Source organism: Equus przewalskii, chromosome 14 (assembly GCF_037783145.1).
Source record: "Equus przewalskii isolate Varuska chromosome 14, EquPr2, whole genome shotgun sequence".
NCBI classification, from domain to species: Eukaryota; Metazoa; Chordata; class Mammalia; order Perissodactyla; family Equidae; genus Equus; species Equus przewalskii.
This window is the reverse complement of record NC_091844.1, coordinates 71,350,968-71,370,949: the sequence shown is the minus strand read 5'-3', so window position 1 is coordinate 71,370,949 and position 19,982 is coordinate 71,350,968. Positions and strand designations below refer to the sequence as shown.

The window sequence follows — 19,982 nt, the reverse complement described above, 5'->3', positions numbered from 1 at the left end:
ATCATACAATAAAACTAGGGTTTAGACAATTGTGGGACCATACACTGTGACATACATGTAAAAGAGCTCTTCATCAATGCATAATTAAATCATCTCTGATAGGTATATATAACACCCCAATTAAATATCTCTTTCTGAACTAGCATCCATCAGAAGATGATGCCCAAAAAGAAGATCGAACCAGGATATGTTCTACCTTAATATATTCTACAAAGCAGAAGGCTTGTTTATAAGGCTCCAAATTTTTAAATCCATGATGCCACTACAAATAACTGACTACCAGATACAAGGCACTGAAAAAAAAGCAACTAATTCTTTTTATTTGAAGATGGTGTTATATAGGATAAAAGATCTGTGAAAAGTTTAAAGCCAATATAAGGTTAACTGAAGAGATATTTTTAGAAATTAGAGAACATGACATTCACAAAACACATGCTGACATTAGCACATTTTGTTTTTTAAATTTTTTAAATTTTTCTTTCTGCTTTTTCTCCCCAAATCCCCCCAGTACATAGTTGTATGTCCTAGTTGTGGGTCCTTCTAGTTGTGGCATGTGGGATGCCTCCTCAGCGTGGCCTGATGAGCAATGCCATGTCTGCTCCCAGGATCCGAACCAGCAAGACCCTGGGCCGTGGAAGCAGAGGACGAGAACTTAACCAATCATCCATGGGGCCGGCCCCCAGCACATTTTATCCTTTAAACACACTTACCTAGCACTTACCATATGTTCTGATACTGATCTAAGTACTTAACAAATAATAACTAATACTCAAATTTGACATTACCACTATAGAATATAATTTCACCTCCTGTCGAATAGGGATTATAGTGACCTCCCTTCTCCAAGTCATTGCAAGGATTAAGTAAGACGGTTTATTATCTGAGAAGAATGAAGTTTCACTGCATGTAGATGCTGAGCAGTCACCTAGTCTCACTCACTAGCTACATCCCACATACCCAGTCTCAAAAGACCTTCCATTCAAAATCTGGACTAAGCAAAACTATACTTACTACATATATCAATCATGGAACTTAATGTTATTTAAAAATTGTCAAAAACACAAATGTTAAACGAGTAAATAGTAAAGGACTATAGTAGTGAAGATAGAATAAAATTACTTTTTATATTATCCAACTATGCACAAGAGCTTAAAAAGGATGAGAAAAATTTAACTATTACATAAACTGTATTAAATCTGGTAAACTGACCAGAAACACAATCATTGCTAACCACTGTTAATTAGAATTAAGTTTTACAATAATTGTACTTATTGCTAAGTCAGTGCTTAAGTTATTTTAAAACATAGCTGGTGTAAAAATCAAATAATTAAATGAAACTGCTTATTGCATAAGCATTCATACCTATTTACTAGTTGATCAAATAACAAACTCTGGTTCACGCTTTCAAATCTGTTTTTCCTGGAACGACAACTTTTTCTGACTTCCATGTCACCATTTATACAAGAAAGGTCCCCATCTCCCTTCTTTTCCCCTCGAAGGGGATGGCTTCGAAGGGCTACAACAAGAAAGAGATTTCCATTTCAAAGTACAAAGTATAAGAAGGAGAAAAAAATCAAAAAATTACTTTTAAAAGACTACAAAAAGTTTAATATAACGTCTTAAATGACATTAATATCCAAAAATCTAAAATTTTCTGTAACTACAATCTGTCATAATAATTTAAATTATTCCAGTTGCACTGATTTCTCAACGTTTAACAATTACATATGTATTTACTATGACTGAAATCCAGTCACTTCCAATTGTATGCTGAGCATACCAGTAAAACTCTCTATTTTATCCCACTTTAACGCTTACTCTAACAACATTATAAGAATTTTAATACTAACCAGTTTCATAACAGAATACTCACATAAGCTACTATGTCCGTTTGGTAATGTAGCACCAGGCTGAGAAGTTAACCTAGAACACAATTATATTTAATATGCAAACACATCAACATTCATTTAAAGAAGCAAGAAATGCAATACTGGTGGAATCATTTTAATCCTTAAATCATCAATAATATGATATTACTTTTTTAAGAGTAAAAACAACATTTTTTACTCTAAGCTTGGTAATGTACTAACTAATAAAATATACTAGCTAAGAGTCACTTCGTTACTTCAAGAAAAGCTTTCATAGCAGATTATAAACTGAATTTACTCTTCAACTCTATAAATTAAAATTCAACGAAAAGGCTTAAGTTTTACATGTACCATGAAGTTAACTGATGCCGTAAGTAGCAATGGTCACAGACATTTACTATTGGTTTTAGTTGATAAAATATAACTCAAACAATGACAAATTTATTTAAACAGTAAATTTAAGAACTTTAAGAAATTTAAGAAAAAAGTACCATTTAATAATTTCTTCAAAATGTTTTACTACACATTCTAAACTGACAAATGAAAACTTAACTAAATTCTCAAAATAGTCATTGTACAATTCTTCCTTTGAGGTGGAGGAAGAGAAATGTTAAGTCACTAGGAAGATAGTTATCAAAACGTGAAGACGAAAAATGTCAGAGTGTGCCTTAGTAAAATTACAAAGTTCAAAAACAAAAACTAAATTGTTACATAACAAAAGAGCTGTCAACACAAACTTACTAAGGTATTTTTGAAACACCCAATAATTACTATTTTTGCTAAAGATAAAAAAAACAAGGGGAAGAACATTCAGAAAATAGTAAATACACACGATTGTCTTTTCTTCCACTACCCATGTGGTTTGCACAAATTTGTTAACTAAAATATTTTTAACTAAAATAGTCTAACGTTTTTGGTAACTCCAGCACTCTTCATGTTAAATTATAAATGTTAAACGTTATAAACATTAATTATAAATGCCTCTGTCTAATAAAGGTCACAGCTAGGATAATTAAGAATATGAACAAAAAATTCAAATTATTATGTCTTCAGACTGTCAAAAACACAAAAACAAAAAACTCCAGTCCTCCTTTCCCCTAGAAAACAACAAAACTATCTTGTTCTAATACACTACCTCTTGGAAAGTATTTCATTTTTAGCACCTTTCTATACAAAGCACACAATTCTCCTGACTATGAGTTTGACCTCAAAGTAACAAAACCGATGTATTAACAGGTCATTTCTTAGAAGATCAGACATGTGAAATTCTCTAGAAGCACTCTCAAAACCCATATAAACCACAGAAAAAAACAATTTTTTTACTTCATAGCCATACTTTGGCTTTGGACCCAACATAACATTAACTTAGTTCGATCAGTTTATTCACAAGTCTTGGCTCCAAATGAATTTTAGCTGTACACAAAACCAAAAGTTTGAAACTTTTCATACTTAAATTATTGAAAAGAATAAGATGCTAATCCTAAAATCATTCTACGAAAGAAATTTAAAACTTTTCCAAACAGCAATATCATTAGAAAAAAAGCACAATAAGCTTTTTGTCCATCTGAAGAAGATAATGATTACTTGGCTTTCATTTTGTTGTTAATGAAAGATCTGTTTTAGGCTGGGGGGGTCTTCAATCAATGCAACTATCTTACAATCATAGATTACTGTTATCACTTTATCATTATCATTTCTCTTTATAAAAAGGAGAAAGAAAAAAAGGAGACAGAATATGAACGACTTGGGTATATAGAGAGAATACTGGGATTTTTAAGGGTTGGCCTGCCTATACAATAATATATGTGGCTTAAAAGTCTCTTGAATTGGGGCTGGCCCAGTGGGGCAGTGGTTAAGTTTGATGTTCAGCTTCTCGGCGGCCCAGGGTTTGCCGGTTCGGATCCTGGGTGTAGACATGGCACCGCTTGGCAAGCCATGCTATGGTAGGTGTCCCACACATAAAGTAGAGGAAGATGGGCAGGGATGTTAGCTCAGGGCCAGTCTTCCTCAGCAAAAAGAGGAGGATTGGCAGTGGTTAGCTCAGGGCTAATCTTCCTCAAAAAAAGAAAAAAAAAGTCTCGAATCAATGTTCCCAAAAGTTAATCAGTTCAAATGTAACCAGGTGGGTTCACTGCTTAAATGAATCTTCCATTAAATCCTTTATGATTATGAAGTCTCCCTTGTTTTTTAATTTTTCATTTTTTCCTTTGCCCCATAAGCCCCCCACAGTACATAATTGTATATTTTCGTTGTGGGTCCTTCTAGTTGTGGCATGTGGGACCCTGCCTCAGCATGGCTTGATGAGCGATGGTAAGTCCCTGCCAAGGATTCGAACCGGCAAAACCCTGGGCAATGGAAGCAGAGCTCTGGAACTTAACCACTCTTAACCACCTCGGCCAAGGAGTCAGCCCCGCCCTTGTTTATTTTTAAAAAGTGGAGTGGGTGGTGGATATTTCCCTATATCTCTGTTTCCTAAATGTTTTTAAATGGAGACTGTATCACTTTACATTAGATGATTATTACATTAGCATTTTGCATACCTTTAATTACCTAGAGTAAACTACCAATGCAATACCAGACTTAAAAATCATTACTTATTCTCCCTTTCCCATATAAATCCAAGGCATTTAATGATTTATGAGGGTTTGAAACCTCAATTCAGCAAAAGTCTCAGTTTGGAAAGACCATAACCACTACCACCTTTCAACTCTCATGTGCCTAAGCAGTCTAACATAGGTGGCTACAATTCTGCCTAACCTCACTTTTCCCTCATCATCTGACCACAAAACAAAATTGTCACAGGTTACATTTACATGTACAGTTAGTCTTAGCAAAGATTTAATTTTGTCTGTATCTTAGAGTATGCCTTTCTATTATTCAAATGCATGCCACATTCTCCAGGTTGCCTCCTCCAACACACACGCACGCACGCATGCACACATACACACATAGCCTCCAAGTTAAATAAACGTCTAATAGCTAAATAAATGCCAGGTGATAAAAGTCAATAAAATGGGATTCCGTACTCAAAATATTTGTAAGCTACAACATCTATCTAGGTTAGCATGTATATTTGTGAATTTCTACATATAAGATAAAGAAAAATACATAGTAAAGATTTTTGGGCAAAAAAAGTTCCTCATTTTACAAAACATTATCATCATTGTATATGCTGATAAACTTGACCCTTCAAATATATAAGCCCAGATTTCTCCCCAAAAGAAAACTCATAATCTATCTCAAATCATTTATGAAGACTTCGCAGTTCCAGTTCCACTCTTACCTCTATTTTTATCCAATTATCTATCTCTAAAAGAAAAGTTACTTCACCAATCAACAGTAATTTCTTTAAAGAATTTAGTGGTGGTGACAAAGTCCTTTAGGATTCATTATTTTTCATAGCTAACAATATTAGTAAAGAATTAGTAATTCTTATCTATATTCAATTTCCCTCTAAATGAACTATATTTGTAATCTGTAACAAAATTATTTTAGTGAAGAAACTTTATTAATTTTACCTTAGATGCTCATAATTACCTTAGATTACCAAAATAAAGAAAAATAAATCAGGATTCTCAGGTTCACAACATAAAGACAAACATAAGCCCTCAAATAAATCCTGAATTTTGTATTTATAATATCTCAAAATCTAAAATATTTTTAACAGAAGTTTTCCTTAAAATTCAATTCTGTTGAATCTAATAAGTCAAACAGCATTTTCTTTTCAGGTCATCTAAAACACTAAAAGATTCTAACAGTGTATCACACTCCTAGATGAAAGTTTAACTAAAAAAAATTTTTAAATTGTGTTAACTGCTAAACATTATTCTTCTGCCAAAAGAGAAACAATAAATTTTGTTAGTGCTCATTATTTCTTAAGCTTTTAATCCCAAATGTACTTAGTATTTTTTTAAAAGGAGCATGACACTCTAAGGTACCCAAATGGAAGGAAAACTCTCTCTCTCCCACCAAAATCTTTTGAGCCCTTTTTATATGAAGAACATGATCAAGACCAATTTCCATAAAGGCCTTATGAGTGGATAAGATGTGGGAAATCTAGTGCATTATACACTTATACTTGAATTAAACTGTTACAATTATCTTACAGTTAAAGGTCAAACTTTAACACTAAAAGAATATTTTTTAGAAACATTCATCTAGAAAAAGAAGTGTAACTCACTCATTTAATAAATACAGGATACAGATTATAACAGGTAGATCAAGTCTAGAAGTGTAATTAAAGGGCAGTGTTCATTTTAAGTAATGTCTTTACAGTGATCTGTATCTGCTTCATCTCACAGATGAATGAGCACGGGAAAGGAAAAAAAAAAAAGTGAACAGACTATGATTCACAAATTTTTCTACTCAGTGCCCAAACAACGCAAAAGAAATAATTTAAAATAAAGTGGTACCTTTTCTGGAACATACTGAAATAGGTACAGACTCTTTAGGGACTAGTAAATGTACACTGCCTGTCAAAGTCTATAACCCCAAAGATTTTTTCATTAAAGAGCAAGAGTATCCATTTTGATATAGAATCAAAATATTTTTAAATACTTCAAGGAGGAAAGAAACCAAAGGATTTCCCTTTTACTTTTGTTTGCAGTCGGCACATCATTAGCATTTCTACATCAAAGACTCTGGAGAAAAAAGAAACTAAAGACTCTGAGATCAAAGTTTAAATCTTTTCTCTGTGTGCGCCTACCCTCTCTACATTAAATTATTACCACTTACTTTAGTAAGTGAGTAAAATTAAGTTTTCCTGATACATATTGAACTCAACACAAAGCAAATTTAAGCTGAAAACAAGCAGACAGATGAAAAGATTTCTTTAAAAATTAATTTAGATTTTATTATATTTTAGTATATCAATTCAAGTGGAACATTTAATAATTTTAGAAATGGGAGATTTTTATCTTATTTTCAAATAAAAAATATAGTTCTAATCATCTGTTTTTATTTAAATTTTCAGGACTATAAACATGAATGCATATTCAGGACCTACCTATCAAAACCCTTATTGTTTTAGTAATAATAGTTTCTATTACATACTATATATTTTTATAAAACAAATATATTTTATGACATATTTAGAGGCAATAAAATTACATACAAAAAGTACAAAATAAGTTTAATACAATTTATAAGTATTTCTAGACTAGTGGCTTTACAATTTAAGAAAATTAGCATTAGTATCAGCCCTGAATCACATCAAATAATTCATGAAAAAATAATCAATGAGCCACCACTTCTCACCTGGCCTGTCCAGTTGATATGTTCCATTCCTCTCGCTGACCAGTACTTCGTGATTTTGATTTGTCTTTGCAAACAGAATCAGGTTGTTTCAAAGTGCGTTTGGCTGGAGGAGACACTTGGCTATCACTTAGACTACCATCAACTTCAGCTTTCTGAAAGATAAAGTTAAAAATATATTTATTACTCCTATTGCAACACATAGAATTCTTCAATTCTTGGATAAAGTACAGTATTTATTCAACAAATAAATATTTACTGAATGAATCACTCTACAAGTGTAGCAAAATGCAATAATTTGTACACAAAAAAGAGAGAAAGATTAAATTTATAATTAGAAAGGTATATTTTGTTTCCTGTTTTTATTTTAAAATAGTTTCAAGCCTACAGAAAAGGTGTGTGTACCTATCTTTTTATGACACGATTCTTCATTTCTCTCCTAAATACTCCAGTGTGTACCTCCCAAAACAAGGGCACTTTGCTAATTAGCATCATATAACTCTCCCAATCAGGAAATCAACACTGAAGTAACACAGAGCCAATCCACAGATGCAGTCAAATTTTATCAAACGTCCCAACGATGTCTCCCTTTCCTTTCTGGTTCAAGATCCTATCCAGTAAGACATACTGTATTTAGTTATCAGATCTCCTCTGTCTGCTTCAATGTGAAAGTTATTTAGTCTTTCCCTATCTTTGATGCCCTCGACTGTAAAGAAAGAGTACAGGTCTTTCATTTTCAAGGATGACCCTCAATCTAGGTCTACCTGATGTTCCTCATAACCAGATTCAGGCCATACATTCTTGGAAAGAATGTACAGAAATGATATTGTATCTACTATAACCTATCCATTATTAGGTATAATATTGATCACTTGGTCAAACTGGTGTCTGCCAGGTTTCTCCACTGTAAAATCACTATTTTTCCCTTGGTATTTGATTAGATTTTACGTGAAATTATTCTCATAATTCAACCAATACCCCGTTCCTCATCAAACCTCCACCCACCAGTTGTAGCATTCATTTACTACTCTGGCCTTTATCCAATACCATTATGATGGTGATTATCTAATCCCCTCATTCCCTCTACATTTTTTAGTTGCCATTCTACTTTAAAGAGCTTTCCCTCCCCACCAACCCAATTCATTTACTCACTTATTTATATCAGTATGGACTAGTGGATCCTTATTTTATTCTATGGGTTATAATCCATTATTCTATTTACTTTCTTGCTCAAATTAGACAAGATTTGGCCATCAGCAGTCCTTTCAAAGCGGTTCCTGTAATCTTCTGTCATGTCCCTATCATTTTGAGTAGCTCCTTACCTCCTGGCACAAAAGAAATCTCTAGGCTCATCTTGTACTTTCCCTCTCTGACCCTAGAATTAGTGATTTCTCCAAGGAGCTCTGGTTCCTTTTAGTCAAGGATAGTATTTAGAAACCAAGATCTGGACACTAAGGGTGCTTACTGGTACTGGGGTTTCACTGCTATTGAGTCCTCTCAGCAGAGAGAGCTGGGAAATACATGAATATATAAACATACACATCTATATCTATTTATCTGTGAATAATAAAAGTCAAATGTGTGTACACCAATGATTCTAATTCTAATTCCATACCTTAAGTTTCTTTCTAGAATTTCCCCCTTTATGTTTGTAAGCCCTTCTCAGAGAGAAACCTGGCTTCCACACCTTCAATATATTTATTTATTTGCTCTTTCAGTTAATCTGTTTAACTTAACCAATCTCTCAACCAGAGACCTCCATCCGTCACACTTCCATCATTCTCCCCCCACTGAATGTCCTCAAACTACAGCAAGGTCACAGTCTCTGCAAAGCAGCTCTCCTCTTCACCACTCAATTCCTGAGATACTGGGGTGTTGGGGGAGATTAAACTTTTCTTTAAAGAAGATTTAATTCATGTGCTAATACTTTATCACTTGACATTATAGATCAGTATTTCAAAGGTATATATGATCATTTTCAATATGCCACCATATAAATATGAGTTTTGTTTCCTTTTATGCTACAAATTTCTTTTAAGAAAAATATATAAAAACTGTCCAATTCATAAATGCACATTTCTATATATTTTCCCAAAGCAAGACAACTACATTATAGAAACAGTCAAAATGTAGTCACTAGCACACCTATCATATGACTGACAAACAACAATGTACAACTGAAATTTCTCAAGGATGTAAACTATCATAACCTCAATAAAAAAAAAATGTAGTCACTAGCAAACAAACATAAGAAATACTTGCAATATATGTTTAAATGTATACAAGCATAACCTATAGAACTGACATTCACTTACTAAAAATTTTTTCACAAAAAGACTAATTTCTAATTTTGTGCTAGAATACAATTTATCATGAGCTAGTTTTCAAGTCACAAGACCAGACTTGCACTAAAAGACACAAAGGCAAAAACAATTAGAAATTCAAACATCAGAGTGTCTATAAGTGGGAATAATAAACATGTTAGTGTATAACATACACCACCACATACTAGTTTAAGTTCCCAAGAAAAACTGGTTAGCTACTTCCAAACCATCCTCAGCAAAGGAGGAAAAGCCACTTAAGATGTAATTCAATCATGTAATAGTACTTTATCAATAAACATGCTTACTGTACTCAACAAATGAGTGCTTCTTAAAATTGTATTATTTTACCTCCCCAGGCCCTTGCCTTCTCCAACCTACCCTTTAACAGAGTAAATACTGAAGCTCAGAGATAAGTTAACTAACTAGCCCAAGGTCACATAGCTAACAAATGACTGACAGAAATATAGCAAAAAAAACTGGACTTTAGGGCATTCCATTCCTAATACAGTTCTCTTTCTACCACCTCAGACACTCCACCCTAGGATACTTACAAAATACCAAGGTTATAGTATGCCTTAAGGGTCATCTAACGCACCTACTCATCCAAGATGTGATTACTCTCTCGTTTGTCACTCCAAATGTGCTCCACGCCAGACTTGTCCAATCAGAAACCATGCTGACAAGATCCCCAAGTGATTCTTGTGTACATTAGGGTTTGAAACACATTATTATACAACAGATTCAACAAGCAGTCACTGAAGAAGCAATGCCATATGTTCTAAGCTAAGGTATATTTGTGAATACAGAAACTGATACCTGTAAACCACTTTACCAATTTAGACAGTCCAGGCCAGCACTACTCCTCCTACTCAAATCCCGCCACTCACCCTTGAAGACCCATCCCTCCTGTGAACGTGCATCTGAAGAATCTAACCTAAATTCGCCTTATCTCTCTACCAGCTGCAACTCTACTCAACATTTTGGTGCTTGATTATACTCAACTTAGCATTATGTATTTACCATCTTTAAAGAGTCATGTGCAAATCTTGAGATTCCAGCAAGATTTTAAGATCTTTAATTACAAAAAATACCCTATTTCAATTCCACATAATACCACGCAAAAAAAAAAAAAAGCTAAATGTCCCCAAGTTTGTTCAATAAATTATTAATAGGAATTATTAGGGGAAACAAAAGAAGGCTCATGGTCAAATAAATCTGAGAAACAATGAGGTCCAAGGTTTTTTGCTGTAGGACTTGTAAGAGTCTTTAATATATTAACACGCAGTGTAAATCTCGAAGCATGGAAGATAGTATATAACATTTCACAAACTTAGTTAATCAGGCTTTTTTCATGGAGCATCTGTAGGTACTGAAGTTTCACAAACATATTCTGGGAATAAGTACTACACACTTACAGAATTAAAGACAAAACAGTCAAATATTGAAGCCTAGTCATTTTTTAAATAATCTGAGTTATTATAACTCCGAATATCAATTCAAATTAGTTGGTATGTTTATTTATTGGTCATTCTCTCATATCCTACTGGCTGTTTCAGTTCCATTCAGAAGTGTCTCTCAAAGTATTGTCCACATACTTACTGAATCAAAAATCACCTGGATTTCTCATTAAAGAAACACAACTTGCTAAATTAGAATCTCTGGAGGTGGGATATTTTTAATGAGGGCCTCCAAACGATTCTTAGTACACACAAGTTTGAGGATCTCTGGCATATAATACAGTTTAAGTATAATACAGGCACATCACCCTAACTGCGGCACCATACTATTGTACTTGGGTTTCAATCTTGCCTTCGCTCTGTGGCAAGACACCTCAGAATAAATAGCATATTTACAAAAGGCTCCTTCCCTCCAAAGAAATATAGGGACTTAAGTAAAGCAAATAACCAAGATGTAAATACACACAAAACACTTACTTCAGCACCACTTAATTAACTTCAAGCTTTGGGAAAGCTATTACCTACAAACGTGATACCAACAGTTCACTTTTAATAATATGATCATAATGTTCAACCTTAACTTTTTCATCTTCAAAGCATTTTACTAGTTAATTATAACCTAGCCCTTTGAGGGAAGGTGTTGCCAGTTTCAGGACAAAGACATTTAAGAGAGATTATGCAATCTACCCACAGTCATTTAGCAATCTGTGTCAGAGTGTTACATCCCATGAGTGGAAAAGGCATCTCAGACTAAGGGAATAATTTCATTTAACAAACATTTATTGAGGACCTACTGTGTACATAAGACATGGGAGGAGCAATGGTAAAAAAAGATTAAGACCTACTTGAACTCAATATGCAATCTATTGGGTAGACAAATGGTCACAATGATGATATAGCACATATTATATATTAAGTACACAATTCTCAAAGTAAAAAAACAAAAAATAGTAACTGCTAGTAGAGATGAAGAAAGACATCACAAATTATATGGACCTTATTTCATAACAACATAATAATGGAGTACACAGAATGGTCAGAGTAACATGACTCAAGGATGAGATAACTTCCAAGAGAAGTATAGTAGTAACAGTGTCAAATGCTACAGAAAGTAAAAGTACAATGAAAAGATAGTTATCCCCACCTCAATGACTTTTTTCTTTAAACTCTAACCTTCTGAAATAGTTAGATACTTTTTCCGATTTTCAAAATTCATTTTATCCTCAAGTCTTAGAGTCTCTTAAACCATACTCATCAGCTACCACAAATATTGACCACTATTCTACTATAAATCTTGTAAAATTCGACAAAAGAACTTGAGAATAACGAAGGATAGAAGAATTTATACTGCTCTGGTTTTCAGGGATGGTTTCCTGTCCATATCAGAATTGGTCAGAAATCTAGGACCTGGATTTTAATGTAAAGGCAAAAAGAATGTATCCAACTATAGTATTAAAAACTGAGAAATTCAAGGAAATAATTGAATCAGCACACAACTAGATTAATTCAAGACCTGATGATGGCCTCATCTAGAATTGTAAAAGTAGAAAATAAGAAATTGATTCCAAAAAGCAGAATGAATAACTAAGAGATCAGTGGTACCAGTATTCAAAATAAAGACAATAAGGACAGGTGTAAAAAGTGGTTGTTGTTGTTGAGGGGTGTGGGGGAAGTGTAGTGCTGAATTCTGACTTTGAAAGTTAAGCTTAGAATTCTAGCCAGAAATCTAGGGAGATGTCTATCAGGCTATGGGAAATGCAGCTCTGAGAAAGCATGAAGTGACCACCAGAGATAGATATGCAACAGTAATAAAAAGATCATGGCTAACATAATGTAAAAACAAGAGGGCAAAAGTCAAAACCTTAAAAAATGCCTACATTAAAGGGATGAGCAGAAAGGATCTCATATAAACTAAATAAAAATATAGTGTCTAAAACGGGGAGAAATTGTTTGTTCCAAACGAATAAACAGGAGGAAAGCTGATAAACCTGGAGACTGGTAAGTAGGTCACTGTAACTTCTGACAGGGCAACTTCTGAGAAATGCTCAGTAGAAATCACTAGACAAAGAACTGAGTGAGAGGTGAGAAACTTTCTCACAGGTGATGACTACAGAGCTACTTATAAGAAGTACCAGCTTCAGGAGGGGGATGCACACGGAGCTGTGAGGGAGAAAGGGAACACCCACCTAGCCAGCCAGAACAGCTGAATCTTGCAATTTGTGACAACATGGATGAACCTTGAGAGTATTAGGCTTAGTGAAATAAGTCAGACGGAGAAAGCCAAATACTGTATGATTTCACTCATACGTAGAAGATACAACAACAACAAACACACACACAGATTCAGAGAACAAATTGCTGGTTATCAGCAGGGAAAGGGGTCAGGGGAGAGCTAAAGGGGCATGTGTGTATGGTGACAATGGAAACCAGACTTTTGGTAGTGAACACGATGTAGTCTATACGGAAGTTGAAATATAATGATGTACACCTTAAATTTATATGTTATAAACCATGTGACCTCAATTTTTTTTAAAAAGTGTCAGAATTAAGAAAAAAATAAGATGGGGCCAGCCCAGTGGCACAGGGGTTAAGTTCACACGTTTCGCTTCTCAGGCAGCCCAGGGTTCGTAGGTTCGGATCCTGGCTGCGGACATGGCACTGCTTGGCAAATGCCATTCTGTGGTAGGCGTCCCACATATAAAATAGAGGAAGATGGACACGGATGTTAGCTCAGGGCCAGTCTTCCTCAGCAAAAAGAGGAGGATTGGCAGTAGTTAGCTCAGGGCTGATCTCCCTCAAAAAAAAAAAAAGAAAGAAAAAGAAAAAAGAAGATAATAGGTGACAAAGTCAGAGAAGTCAGGGAAGGGTCTTTTTTTAAAAGACAACCTGGTTTCTTGTACACAGAAGAAAAGGAACCATAGAAAGAATAAAAATTTTCAAGAGTAAGGCAACTGATGAGAAAAAGATCCTCAAAGAGACAAGGAAAACAGAATAGAAACATTACCCCCCAGGTTACATCACAAAGTGTATGGGTGCAATCAATCTTTTCCAATTTCCTTTACATGAAACTTTTTTTCCTACCTTTTTTTAAAATAAGCACTCCTATTTTTATGAGAAAGCTTAGAGTGCAGTCAATTTCTTTTTTTTTTTTTCGTTTCTAAAAAGAATGTACAGGGACAGAAGTTACCATGACTGCAGAAAACAAAACTCACACTGCTATTTATTTACTTAGGGTCAACACTATTGCACAAAGTTCTAAAACGTCAGATACAGAAAATAACCTAAATTTTCCTCAAATATCTCAAGAGCAATGGCTTACTAGTTTAATATTCCTAAACAATCATCATAAAACAATATAGAAAGGGGAAAAAAATAGAGAAGCGAGCTGAGAAGTTGTAAAAAGATAAAAATAACCTGTTACAATTTACAATGCATTTCTCTTTCTGGAAAAGAATTTTTTTTTTTCTTGCTGAGGAAGATTCGCCCTGAGCTAACATCTGTTGCCAATCTTCCTTTTTTTTTCCCTTGCATGTAAGCCAGCACCACAGCATGGCCACTGATAGACGAGTGATGTAGATGCACACCCAGGAGCAGAACTTGCACTGCCAAAGTGGAACACACCAAACTTAACCACTAGGCCAACAGGGCCGGCCCAAGATAACTGTTTTAATCTGAAAATATTACATTACTTAATACAAGAAAGAGACAACACGGGTACTGAAAAATGGCACAGACTTAAAAGTTGGATAGAACCATGTTAAACTGCAGCACTACCACTGTAATTCAAAAACTACTATTTACTTCATAAGATTGTTAGAAGAATCAAGTAAGGTAGTATAAGCAAAAAATATGACACTTACAGCCTCACCATGAACACAGTCTCCAGTAACGATACTTCTCTGGCTCTGTAGGATTAATATAACTTTGTAAGCTTATTGAATATCCTTAGTGATTCACTCCATCCACAAACAAAATTTATTAAGCACCCATTATTGTGTTAAATATTAAAGATACTTGATGATCAGACAATCTCTGCCATTTAAGGAAGTTAAAGCCCACTGTTAAAAACTTAACAGTAGAGTACCGGGGAGTGGGGTACACATTGATTTAGCCTGTTTACAGGACAATTTGGCAAAACCTGTAAAAATTTAAAATACATGTACCTCTGACCCAGTAATTCCATTTCACCTAAAAAAGAAAGGTCATTTTCTGCTACTTTATTTATAACATTAAAAACATGGATGCGGGCCAGCCTGGTGGCATAGTGGTTAACTCTGCGTGCTCCACTTCAGCGGCCAGGTTCATGGGTTTAGATCCCAGGTGCAGACCTACACACCGCACATCAAGCCATGCTGTGCTGGCATCCCACATACAAAATAGAGGAAGACTGGCACAGATGTTAGCTCAGTGACAATCTTTCTCAAGCAAAAAGAAGATTGGCAACAGATGTAGCTCAGGGCCAATCTTCCTCACCAAAAAAAAAAAAAAAAGGAGACAACTCAACTGTGTACCAAGAGGGAACAGTTAAATAAGTGATGGCATAAGGATACAACAAAAATATTAGAAAGCCATCCAGTAGAACGGATAGGAAAGAATGTACATGATACACAGCTAAGTAGGAAATTAACTATTATAGGGGCCAGGCCAGTGGCTGAGTGGTTAAGTTTGTGCACTCCACTTTGACAGCCCAGGGTTTCACTGGTTCGAATCCTGGACGCGGACATGGCACCAGTCGTCAGACCACCCTGAGGCAGCGTCCCACATGCCACAACTAGAAGGACCCAAAACTAAAATATGCAAATATGTGCTGGGGGGATTTGGGGAGAAAAACCAGAAAAAAAATTAAAAAACAAAGAAAATTAACTATCATAAATAGTATACAGGGTATGATTCCGTTTCTGTTAAAAATATACACACATAAACAACGCATATATACACATGCAATGATCTGGAAAGATGTACACCAGCTTGAGTGGTCATCCCCAGGAAAAATAAACTGGAGGAATTAGTGGGGCAGGGAAAAGCCCTTTATTTTTTTCAGCACACTTCCATATCATACGAAATAATTATTTCATAGTTTTTAAATAAAAATAAAACATTTTGCCAAAGAGCTGAGATCAAGAGTCTTGCATACTCCTTTGTCTTCAGTGTCTGGCACATAGACTTACTCAAAGACATTAAAGAATTAAAGAAAGACACTTGCATTTCAAGTTGAACTGCCGCTTCTAAATAATCGTATGGCCTTGGGCAACTATCACTTCCCCCCAATTCTCCCATCTAATAAATCTGGAAACTGAATTAGAATACCAAAAGCTAAGAAATTAAAATTTTAACTTTAAAATTAATTTAAAAGGGGCTAGCCCATGGCTGAATGGTTAAGTTCGCACACTCCACTTCCACGGCCCAGGGTTTCACCAGTTCGGATCCATGGCACCTCTCATCAAACCATATTGAGGCAGTGTCCCATATGCCACAACTAGAAGGACCCACACTAAAATACACAACTATGTACTGGGGGATTTGGGGAGATAAAGCAGAAAAAAAAAAGATTGGCAACAGTTGTTAGCTCAGGTGCCAATCTAAAAAAAAATTTAATTTAAAATATTTTCCAAATTTTAACATAGAAACCACCCACCAGCTCATGAATTTGTGCTGCCAGTTTCTCTGGTTTGTGCACATTTCTTAATGAAGGTTCTGCTTCTGGTTCTATACATACATTTAAATTTCTTATAAATGTGTCACTGATTAAGAGGGTATGGCTCTGCAATGCAGTTTGAGTTTGTTTTTTAAAAGCAGATTCCCTTAACTTGCATAATCAAAGTACCCAACTACAACACTCACCCTACGTGTGAGCACTGGAGTATGCTCCAGTTAAAGGGTATTTATTAGTAAGCTGTTAAAGGAAATGAACTTTCATCAAGCAACTTCAAGGCTTTACCCCCTGACAAGTGGGCCTCTTAAAACATGGGCATGAAAATGGTCAAGAGAGGTCTGCTACAAGACGTACCAAGTCTTGTTTACTCAAGGAACTGTCAGTAAATTTCTCCAGCATGCCATCAAAAGTGCTTAAAAACAGTTTGCCGTGGCCAAGTGGTTAGGTTTGCACGCTCTGCTTTGGGGGCCAAGGGTTTTGCCAGGTCGGATCCTGGCCGAGGACATCAGGCCACACTGGGGCGGCATCCCACATAGCACAACCAGAAGAACCTACAACTAGAATATACAACTATGTACTGGGGGGCTTTGGGGAGAAGAAGAAGAAAAACAAGGAGATTGCCAGCAGATGTTAGCTCAGGTGCCAATTTAAAAAAAAAAAGTTTGCCTAAATATCAGTTTACAGACAAAATTCTTCTACGTGCCAACATCTGAATATAAGTTCCAGAAGGAATGAAAAAGAGAGAGAAGTAATACTTGAAGAAATGATAATTTTAGACTATCATTATTAAGAAATAATGACAAATTTACCACAATCAAAAGAAGATGAAAAACCACAGACTGAAAGGTCTAAAATTGCCAAACAAGAGAGAGAAGGAAAAACCCATGCCTAAAATATGGTAAAATTTATGAAGACTAACAAAATTCTATAAACTTCAAATGAGAAAGAACAGAACACCTACAAAAGAAAAAGAATCAGACCACCTTCAAGAGTAACACTGGATACAAGACAACAACAAAGTAATATTCTTAAAGTATCCAGCCAGTTTTTCACTGAAATGAAAGAGCATAATGAAAATATTCTCAGGCACATAATGCCTCAGAAAGTTTGTCACAAAAAGTCCCAGACTGAAAATATTCTTGGAGGAACTACTCACAAAAAAGAGAAACAGAATAAAAATGCAAGATATAAAAAGTAAGATAATCATACTGGAAACAGTGAAATTTACTGTTGCTGGAAAAAAAATCCCAAAGAAAAAAGAAGTACTTATATCCATACAAAGGCAGAACTAAAATTCTACACAATACAGAGTAAGCAGGGAGGTGGAACATTAGAAAACCATGCTAAAGAATATGTAGTTAGAACGTAATGTTTTCAAAGAAAAAAACAAGAGCTAAACATGGTTCAGGTCTTAAGAGCAATCACAAATATATGTTATTTATTTACATGTATATACATACAACTTTAAAATCAGCAGAAGATACACAAATATAATCTAGCAGACATATCTGCAACACTGCACCTCGAACTGCAGAATTCACATTGTTTTCAAGTGTACATGGAACACTTACCAAAACTAGCAGGGTGACAAAAATGAATCAGAACAAATTTCAAAGGATCAAAATCATATGGAGTATGTTCTCTGAACATAGTGGTATTAAACTAGAAGCAAACAACTAAAAGATAATTAGAAAAGAAATGCCCACCTGTTTGGCAATGTAAGCAACATACTTCTAGATAACCAATGAATCAAACAAAGCAAGAAGGAAATTAGAAACTATTCTAAAATAAAGTTTATTTTAAAGACATATAGGACCAGCCCAGTGGCACAGTGGTTAAGTTCCTGCACTCTGCTTCAGTGGCCTGGAGTTCACAGGTTCAGATCCCCAGGCACAGATCTACCATCAGCCATGCTGTGGCAGCGTCCCACATATAAAATAGAGGAAGATTGGCACAGATGGTAGCTCAGGGCCAATCTTCCTCAGCAATAAATAAATAAATAAATAAATAGAAATAAAAGACATATATACCAGGAGAATCTAAACAATAACAAAAATAATTTGACTTAAAATATTAGGTAGAATCTTAATATGGGATAAAATAGGAGATTTGATATCTAAATAATCAACAAATTCATACTATGATATTTTCCATCTCTTAATGTTTTCCACAATATTTGAATTTTTCCATAGCTAACAGAAAAATATGCATTTCTTCCAAGAACATAAAGAACATTTACCAAAACTGAAAATATATCAAGTCATAAAGAAAGCATCAAATTCCACAAGAGAAATACACAAACTATGTTATGCCAGACACGTTCCTTGTTCTTGGATAACTTATTATGAAGGTGTCAATTCTCCACAAATTAATCTATGAATTCAGATATATTCCCAGTCAAAATTCTAGTTGGATCTTTTGAGGAACTTCATAATCTTAATTGGAAATACATATGAGAGAAATAAAGATCCTTGAACATCTAAGTCAATTTGAAAAATAACAAAGAGGAGGATCTTGCCTTTTAAGATATTAAAAGATACCTCGAAACCACACTCATAGAAATGGTATGGTACTGCCACAAAAATAAACAGACCAAGAAAAAGAATCGAGAGAATCAAACAGTACATATATGGGGACTTGGTGTATAATAAAGTGGTACTACAAAGGAAAGGTTGTCTAGTAGAATGAATAAAAGAAAACAAAGAACTTTAGGTCTTTGCTTTAGGTCTTTCCTGTTTACAGGAAAGGTAAAACTATATGTACAGAGCCACAAAATAAACAGTATTCCTTACTATGGGACAATAAAAGGTTAAAAGCCACTGATTTATAATACTCTTGGAAAACACGAAAAAATTAACTCTAGGAGAAAATAGAAAAATGGGCAAAAGATATTAACAAGTATTTAAGAGATGAGAAAATAAAAAAAAAATTCCTATGGACATAAAGAGTTGTTCATACTCAGGAGTAATCAAAGACAAACAATTAAAAAGCTACATATTGGGGCTGGCCCAGCGGCGCAGTGGTTAAGTTCGTATATTCCACTCCAGCAGCTCAGGGTTCGCCAGTTCAGATCCCAGGTGTGGACCTGCACACTGCTTCTCAAGGCATGCAGTGGCAGACATCCCACATATAAAGTAGAGGAAGATGGGCATGGATGTTAGCTCAGGGCCAGTCTTCCTCAGCAAAAAAAGGACTGGCAGTAGATGTCAGCTCAGGGCTAATCTTCCTCAAAAAAAAAAAAAGCCACATATTGCCAAACATTGGCAGGAGTACGGGGATATAAGAACCCCTATACATTTCCTAGAAGTGGAGAGTAGAGCAGCAAATCTGGAGATAATATTTAAGTATATATATACTTATTCCACTCCTGGGTTATCTCAAAGAAATTCCCACACCAAATCCTCAAGGGACATTGTATGAGGATGTT

At 34.9% G+C, this 19,982-nt stretch overlaps 1 protein-coding gene across 6 annotated transcripts in view; it reads right to left on the bottom strand.

Moving 5' to 3' along the window:
* Window positions 1-19,982, bottom strand: part of ATAD2B (ATPase family AAA domain containing 2B) — a 156,408-nt gene that overhangs the window by 128,578 nt on the left and 7,848 nt on the right. For all 6 annotated transcript variants that reach the window (XR_011526666.1, XR_011526665.1, XM_070574333.1 and 3 more), the window contains exons 2-4: window positions 7,125-7,276; window positions 1,874-1,923; window positions 1,363-1,516 (exon numbers count right to left, since the gene is read on the bottom strand). Coding sequence is in view for 4 of the 6 variants with exons in the window: in XM_070574333.1 (XP_070430434.1) it covers window positions 1,363-1,516; window positions 1,874-1,923; window positions 7,125-7,276 (356 nt within the window). In the remaining 2 variants the exon portion in view is untranslated. The remainder of the gene's footprint in view (window positions 1-1,362; window positions 1,517-1,873; window positions 1,924-7,124; window positions 7,277-19,982) is intronic.